Genomic DNA, 8,366 nt, shown 5'->3' on the forward strand with positions numbered 1-8,366 from the left:
TCTCTCTCTCTCTCTCTCTCTCTCTCTCTCTCTCTCTCTCTCTCTCTCTCTCTCTCTCTCTCTCTCTCTCTCTCTCTCTCTCTCTCTCTCTCTCTCTCTCTCTCTCTCTCTCTCTCTCTCTGACATAGCACATGCACCTATGGCGATCATTTCCCCGGACGAAATTATCACTAATATCTTGGCAAACATCACCTCTCGTATTTTGTGCACGCGTGAAGCATTGTTTGGCAAGCTAATGCAACATGGGTCGCGCGCGAGGCTGTAAAATGTGAGCTCGGTCTAAAACAAACTATAAAACTTAACTCAACCTAAATCAACTATAGAGATTGTAGAACCTGCCTGTTAAGAAAGTGTGAGCTCGGGCTTAAACAAACTATAAAACTTAACTAACCCTAAATCAACTATAGACTATTAAAGCTTTCCGTTAAGGAAATTGCTAACGGCGTCTTCGTTCAAACAGCCGAACGCGCGATTGAAAACGCATTGTACGTGTAACACGGTGAGAGATTTATCATGTGTGCGTGTGTGTATACTTCGCGTGGGCGCGTGTCGTTTAAGTGCTATAGTATATTTTCGACGTTTCGATCGCAGCCGTTCTATGAATAACCATGCACGTCTCAGAACAAATACGGTCAAGATTATAAATAAAGTGAGACGTAAAATAAAAAAGAGGCTTTTCGGAGGCTTGAGAACAAATAACGTAAGAGGAAATGATCGATGATATTATTATTTTCGAATACTCGCGTTTCCGACGCACGCGTGCGCTCGTTTAAGATAAGTGCGAGCAATTCTATTTGCATGCCCCTGCTAATGATGTTTGACAGCCGGACGGGATCGCCCAATTTCCACCCATCGGCGACGCGATTGCTGCCTTGAGCTGCGCGCTATCTCTCTGCTCTCTTCTACTGTCCTCTCTACTCTCCTCTCTCTCTCTCTCTCTCTCTCTCTCTTCTGCTCTCTGCTCTGCGCTCTCTCTCTTCTCTCTCTCTCATTCTCTCTCTCTCTCTCGCTCTCGCTCTCGCTCTCGCTCTCGCCTCTCTCTCTCTCTCTCTCAGCTCTCCTCTCTCTCTCTCTCTCTCTCTCTCTCTCATCTCTCTCTGCTCACTCATGGTACGCCGATCGCCGTCTCCCCCCCCCGGTTCCGAATTCTCTCTCTTGCGCCACGCGCCCATGCGGATGAGTGCGATCTCTCTCCTTCTCCCTCCCTCGCTTCCTCCCCCACATCTCCCTTCCCTCACTCTCTTAATGAAACCCACACGACGGACAAACACAGACGAACCATTAGCACTGAACCTGATGAGAAACGTACACAGAGAATTCAAGTATACGCGCAGCCAACGCGAGAAATTTCCCGAGAGGAGAGGAAACTCGAGAGACCGCCTCCTTTCCTCGGAGCAAGAGTGAACGGCTCCTCAAACACGCTATATAAAAACAAACATCTTTACATCTTAGCTAAATGCTCCTTTCATCATAGGAAGCTTCTGCCGTCGCGCCGCAGCCACTTCTTTGCCCTTCTTCGATTCAGATTTAGCCTCTTCACCTTTTTTACTGATTTAACTTCTTATCTTTACCACGACGAAAATGTGGAACTTGTGGAAACATGTGTAAAACGTCGAGAGCGTGGTTTTTTTTAGTTTGGTTATTTTCTATAAAGATGGCGGCGGTACATCGGTGGTAGAGTAGTCGACACACATCACAACCCCAGAGAGTTTGGCTCATAGGGTCTATGTCCCCCAGGGGTTACTGCCGGAACGTACCTCTGTACGGTCGGTATACCGGAACGTACCCTGGTCACTATTTGATCGATGGTTAGGGTTAAGGATTAGGCGTTAGGGTTAGGGTTACGGTTCGGCTTCGGCGTTAGGGTTAGGGCAGTAGGCATACGCGACTAAAACCCTGACTCGGTTAGTGAGTAGGCGACGGGTACGTCCGGCATATAATATAAGTACCAGGGTACGTTCCGGCGTACCCTGCGGGGACATTAGAACCTCGTCAGCGAGAGTTTGTTAGTTGCTGTCTCTATGCAGTGCCAGGACATGGGTGACTTCAAAGACGCGCACATAAGAGTAATCAGGAAATGTTCTTCCTCGAGCAATTTTTCGACAGGAGATTGAATTTTCTTGGCCCCAAGGCTGTAGCCGAAGGGCTCGACACACTATGTACACACCTAGTGTACACTCGTTCGTTCGCACGCACCACAGACGCACGCACGCCACGCACGCACGGCACGCACGCACGCACGCACGGTCGCTTGTAGAAAAAGCTTCAAACCCACGCAGCGCGCGCACGCCACAAATGCCCACATCATACACTCACAACTACTAATCCGCATTACACTTGCACCGGCCACGCGCACACATGTGCACGGCTTACCACATACTATGGCCACGGCCACACATGTACGACGCTTAGCGCACATACATGCACGCGCACACATGCTACACGCTTACGCACTATCATACATGCACGCGCACACATGTTACACGCTTACGCACATACATGCACGCGCCACACATGTGCACGCTACGCACACACATGCACGCGCACACACGCGCCGCTTACGGCACACACATGCCACGCGCGCCACAGATGTGCACGCTTACGCACACACATGAACAGGCACGCGCACTTGCGCACGCTTACGCACCCACGTACGCCACATCCACACACGATGCATTATACGCATGCACAGACATACGACGCACACACACAATGCTGCCCAACGCACGAAAACAACCTGAGGAACACATTCATGCCCGACGCACCAACGCAGTACCCATAAACTGAAAACACATGTAAATTCACATCTACAACCCACCCACAAACGCACGAACGACTGACGCAATTGCGCACCGCGCACCGCGCACAGGCCAGTAAGTCCAATGCGCATTGTCTATAAAAAACAGCGCCACCTACCACCACGAGCATATTCCCAAAACCCCAAACCCCAAGCCTCAACCTCACAGCAAGCGCAAAGACCATTACTGACACAACACCCGTTACACCCGCTAATCAGTGACGAGACTTAGTATAATATCAATAGATAATAGAATTAGCATTACACCCGGGCCAACCATCACGGCGTAGTAAATAATGGATTATTGCGTACTGAGGACACGCAGCTGTGCATTTTGCTCCCACTGTCATGTGATTAGATAGCAGCCAGCGTACAACAACGCGAGTGGCGGTTAATCTTCTCATATCTAGAGCGGAAAATAAAGGCCACGGAGCCTGCGCAGCTGCGCCTCGTGCTGACCACATATTGGCAACTCTCGCTGGACGCCGACCTTGACCTCGGCAGAAAATGCGATGACCAGCAGAAATTACCTTTACTTGCCCGATTTTTAAAGCGGGATGACGTGGATATACGCTCTCATAGGGCGTCTGAAGGTATTAATAATAGAAGGTTACCACTTTAAATTGGCCCACCGAGCATTTGCGATAGAACGAGGAGAGGGCGGTAAGAGGGACAGAGGGGCGAGGGAGAGACACAAAGATAGATAGATAATAGCATAGATAGATAGATAGATAGATAGATTATAGATATAATTCTATTATATATATACATAGTATATATAAATACATATATATATATATATAATTTATATTATATAATATATATAATATATATAATATACTATATATATATCTACCTACAGAAATGGGGGAGGAATCTGTCTGTCACTCTGTCCGTCTATCTTCTCGAGACCGCGTAAACCAGGTAACCCCCAACACCATATATTATATTCTGAATCTCAGCAGTGACCGGACGACCATAGTTAACCCAAAAAAAATTGCAAATAAGGCCCAACAAATATCCAAAAAAAGCAAAAACATCAAAAAACGGACCGTATATGTACGTGTAACTATCCTAGGTGTCATGTGACACCGGGTGCCTATAGCTTATTTATTAAATCTACGTTACCATATTTCAATTGTTTGTCAAATGTTCTCTATACATGATTCCTATTGTTTATTATGATCATTATGCTCTCTTCTGTCCATGGCCCCGATAGGTGCAATGCAACAAATAAAATTAATTCAATCCAATGCATAAACTTTTTTGGACGGTGTGCGCCCGCGGACTCATGGAGCGGATAAAGTTTCGTACGATTGTTCGTTTTGCTTTTGCTGGGGGTTCGGGTACAAAGCACTGATGAACGCAGGCTTTGTGAGCTTACAGCCTCGGAGAAAGACTGGACGGTTTCGTTCGCTTTTGGTTGGTTCGGCGTGCAAAGCAAGTGAACGCAGCCTGCCAGGGAGTACGGCTTTGCTCAGTTACAGCGCTCGAGAGGTGTGTATACGCCGTTCAGGTGAACGCAGAATACCGGAGTCAACGATACGTCAATCTTGCGCTCTGTTGGTCGCTGAATGCAACGCATGGAATTGCTTGTTAAACACTGCTATTACAGTATATAAGGTACAAGCGTTACAGTTTAGTAATATTAATAATAATATAACATTATAATCTCAGTCAAACCCCCCCCCCCCTGGGAATGACCGGTAGATTTACGAACGATTTGGAGCAGATTCCCCCATTTTATGTAGGTAGATTTAATGTAGTAATAAGGGGGCAAAGAGAAAAGGGGAGGGAGGGAGGGGAAAGCAATGGGAAAACGGGCAAGGGAAGCGGAGAGGGCATGGAATGTACAGCCGTGATGGCAGAACTAAATTCTAGCTCTTTTCTTCGGGCATCGCCGGGTAGCCCAAGTAGTATATATCTATATAAAGAGAGACGCGAGAGAGAAAGAGAGAGAGACCGAGCCACGCGAAGAGAGAGAGAGAGAAAAGAGAGACGAGAGAGAGAGAGAAAAGAGAGCGTGCGCGCGGGGGAGAGGAGAGGCAGAGAGAGGAGAGAGAGACCAAATTATTGCACTATTCGAGGGTAGAAATCCGCACGACAAAACTACGTGAACGGCATGCAAACTCTCTTTTTGCAATCTAAGAAAACATGCAGTTAAGTTTGCTTCGCGCTATCCAATCTAGCTGCAACCATTCACGTTTCGGCATCATCAAATATCCTAATCAAGTTAAGACAAGTCTATAGTTTATCGTGGCATACTTCGTGGTCTACTCGCCGAAAGTACTATATCTAACAATGCTAGCCGGAAACGTAACCAATATAGACTCTCAGCTGTAAAATCACGACAAACTCTCAACCACAGGCCCAAGCGATCACAATAACTTCAGTGCAATTCACCCGCTTTACGTTGACGAAAACCTTGGCATATATAGTCAGCAATTAACGCAACGCTAAATCTCACGAATGCTCAATTTAAAAAATACGCGCGTTTGCTAGACTGTAAACTGTTAAAAACTGCGTGCTGCAGAAAAACGAGAAACGCCGTTATATTAGTAAAAACAGCAATTCACAGAAATGTTTTAGCGCCCCCCCCCCCCCCCTGCAATTACTTCACGCGCAGGTTGGTAAGCGTTGGACCGCGAGAGAGACCGTGTCAACATTTATAGGTGGGTGATGGTTGCGTGCGCCAAACGGAAAACCTAGATGAACAATCCTATTTTACTCCAGCACTCACACGCGCCAACCACATGTGCGCGCGCACACGCCACACACGCACACACACACGCACCACCGCACACGCACACACACGCACGCACGCGCATTGCACACACGCACACAGCGCGCCCGCGCGCCACACACACACACCCAAACCACCGCACACGCACACGCACACATACGTGACACACACACAAAGACATAAAACCGCACGCATACACACACATTCCAAACACACGGCACGCACGCCACGCACGCCACGCATCGCACGCACGCACGCCCACACACGCACGCACGCGCGCGCGGAGGACACGATCCATCAGATGTAGTTACCATTTATCCCCAACAGAGTGACTGACATGGTAGAAACAAAGCAATCAAACATCTGACATTGTTCCTCAATTTCAAAACTTTCTCATTTAGTGCCCAATCTTGACAAAAAAAACAGACCAAGAAACCCTCAAAATCGTGTCGCCTAATCATTTACTCGTCGAAAAATGTCACCAATGTTCGCCTTTCTCGCATTCTCGCTATCTTACATCCAGCCACGGCTGCAGGGAGAAAACACGCGCCGACTTAAGCTTAAATACAACCGGGGGCACTGACCGCATACACGCCCCGGCCACTATATAGGAACCTTATGACGCGATCGTACAATAATATAAAGCTGTCAGCTTCCGGCAGTCACTTAATTACGCCGTTGCTGACAGCCGGTATTTAGAGGGACATACGCCGCCCCCTTCCCGTTGGAAGCTCTCCACTCTAGAAGCCCCTGTATCTTAAAGCCGCGCAGCAGCGGGAAGATATATGCTAATACGTTGCCCCGCATTGATCATTGAAGCCGCGGCCCGTTACCAGGAGGGACAGTGTCAGAAGACGTGGACACGACGAGAGTGACGACACTCGTCAGGAGACGTGACACTGTCAAGGAGAGGGCGAACACTGGAAGAGTGGACACTGTCAGTCGAGAGTGGACACTGGAGAGTCGACACTGTCAGGAGAGCGGACACTGCCCAGGAAGAATGGCACACTGGCCAGGCGAGCAGCGGACACTGCCAGGCAAATGGACACTGCCAGGAGAGGTGGACACTGCCAGCGAGAGTGGTTCCGACACTGCCAGCGAGAGCGGACACTGCCAGGAGATATGCGACACTGCAGCGAGAGCGGACACTGCCAGGGAGAGTGGACAACTGTCAGCGACAGAGTGGACACTGCCGAGGAGACGCGGACACTTGCCAGGAGAATGGACACTTGCCCAGGAGAATGCACACTCCAGGAGAGCAGACACCTGCCAGGAGAATGGACAGTGCCAGGCGGAGACCGAGAAGGACCACTGCCAGGCGACTGCGGACACTGCCAGGAGGAGCGGGACACGTTGCCAGGAGAATGCGACACTGCCAGGAGAATGGGCACTGCCAGTCGCAGAGTGGACTGACAGTAGCGTTATAGACCGATAGCGGCCCTTTGCGAGGGTAATGGCCAGCCCCTTTGCCGGTGGACTGCGGATATAGCGTTCAACTTGGGGCCGGGCCCCTTTTTCTTTTTTGTACGGCCGAGCCCTAAATGCGAATCACATGCGCATGTAGGACGGAAGGAGTGATTCTGTCATCCCCCTCCCCAGCCCACCGACAGACAGGACGGTCCGTTAAGGTTAGGTGTCTGTCGTTAGATTTTAGCACGTAAGCTGATTCTAACTTCCCCTCTATCACGTCGTGGCGATACGCAGATGGAGGAGGAGCTGCAATTGGGGAAGAGACCGGCGCCAAGAACAAGACATCGGGCGAAATGGCGGGGAGGGAAGCGAAGAAGAGGAAGGGAAGGAAGGCTAAAAGCGGAGAGAGAGCTAGAAACAGAGAGGAGAGAGAGAGGAGGCGCGCGAAAGAAGAGAAAGAGAGAGGCGCACTGGGAGGAGAGGAAGGGACCCGCGCGGCAAGTGGATAGAGAGAACGAGTATCTGTGAGAGAGGGGATAGAAAGAGGGTGAGAGCATCAGAACGCAAACAGAGAGAAGGAGGAAGAAGATGAGCAAGAGAGAGATGGGCAGACAGACAGAAGGACAGACAGACAGACAGACAGACAGCAGACAGACAGACAGACAACAGACTAGCAGCAGGACAGACAGACAGACAGATAGAGGAGAGAGACAGAGAGACGAGGAGAGAAGAGAGGAGAGACGGCAGAGAGAGAGAGGAGAGAGAGCAGAGAGAAAGAACGAACGTCCCCCCGCGGCGGAGAGAGAGACAGGAAGACAAAGAGACAGAGAGCGAGGAGAGAGAAGATTCGAGAGAGAGAGAGACGCGAGAGAGAGAGACAGACAGACAGGAACAGATAGACAGACAGACAGACAAGACAGACAGAGACAGACAAGATCAGACGGCAGAGACTCACGCATCAGAGAGAAACGAGGGGCGGCACAAGAAGACTGTCAGCACGCGTCTCTTGAATGGCATAAGCAGGACGGGAGGAGGAGGGGAGGAGGGAGGCGAGGGGCGAGGATGGGGAGGAGGAGGAGGAGGGGGAGGAGGAGGAGGAGCGGGAGGAGGAGCAGGCAGGAGGAGGAGGGGAGGAGGAGGTAGGAGGGGCGAGAGGAGGGAGGAGGAGGAGGGGGGAAGGAGGCCAGGAGGAGGAGGAGGAGGAGGAGGGGAGGAGGCAGCGAGGAAGCAGCAGCAGTGGGAGACAGCTTCACGATAATCGCATCGCACGAGCACGCACGCGTCCTGTCTCAGCAGTTCCGACGAACCCCTCCTCTGACATCCACAGAGACACGACGGCAGAGAGCAAACTAACGCTTTTACTACAAATCTGCGGCGAAGATAACTCGGGGAATCAACTCTAGAATTTGCAATGCC

The 8,366-nt window shown here is 50.2% G+C and overlaps 1 protein-coding gene across 1 annotated transcript in view; it reads left to right on the top strand.

Moving 5' to 3' along the window:
• The window catches only part of LOC106815730 (serine/threonine-protein kinase ULK3-like), a 24,146-nt gene extending 17,171 nt beyond the window's left edge, over positions 1–6,975 (top strand). The window contains exon 14 of the mRNA XM_014820234.1: positions 6,377–6,975. Coding sequence (XP_014675720.1) covers positions 6,377–6,975 — 599 coding nt within the window. The remainder of the gene's footprint in view (positions 1–6,376) is intronic.
• The last annotated feature ends 1,391 nt before the right edge of the window (positions 6,976–8,366 follow it).

Source organism: Priapulus caudatus, unplaced genomic scaffold, assembly GCF_000485595.1.
Source record: "Priapulus caudatus unplaced genomic scaffold, Priapulus_caudatus-5.0.1 Scaffold1188, whole genome shotgun sequence".
In the NCBI taxonomy this organism is placed as follows: domain Eukaryota; kingdom Metazoa; phylum Priapulida; class Priapulimorpha; order Priapulimorphida; family Priapulidae; genus Priapulus; species Priapulus caudatus.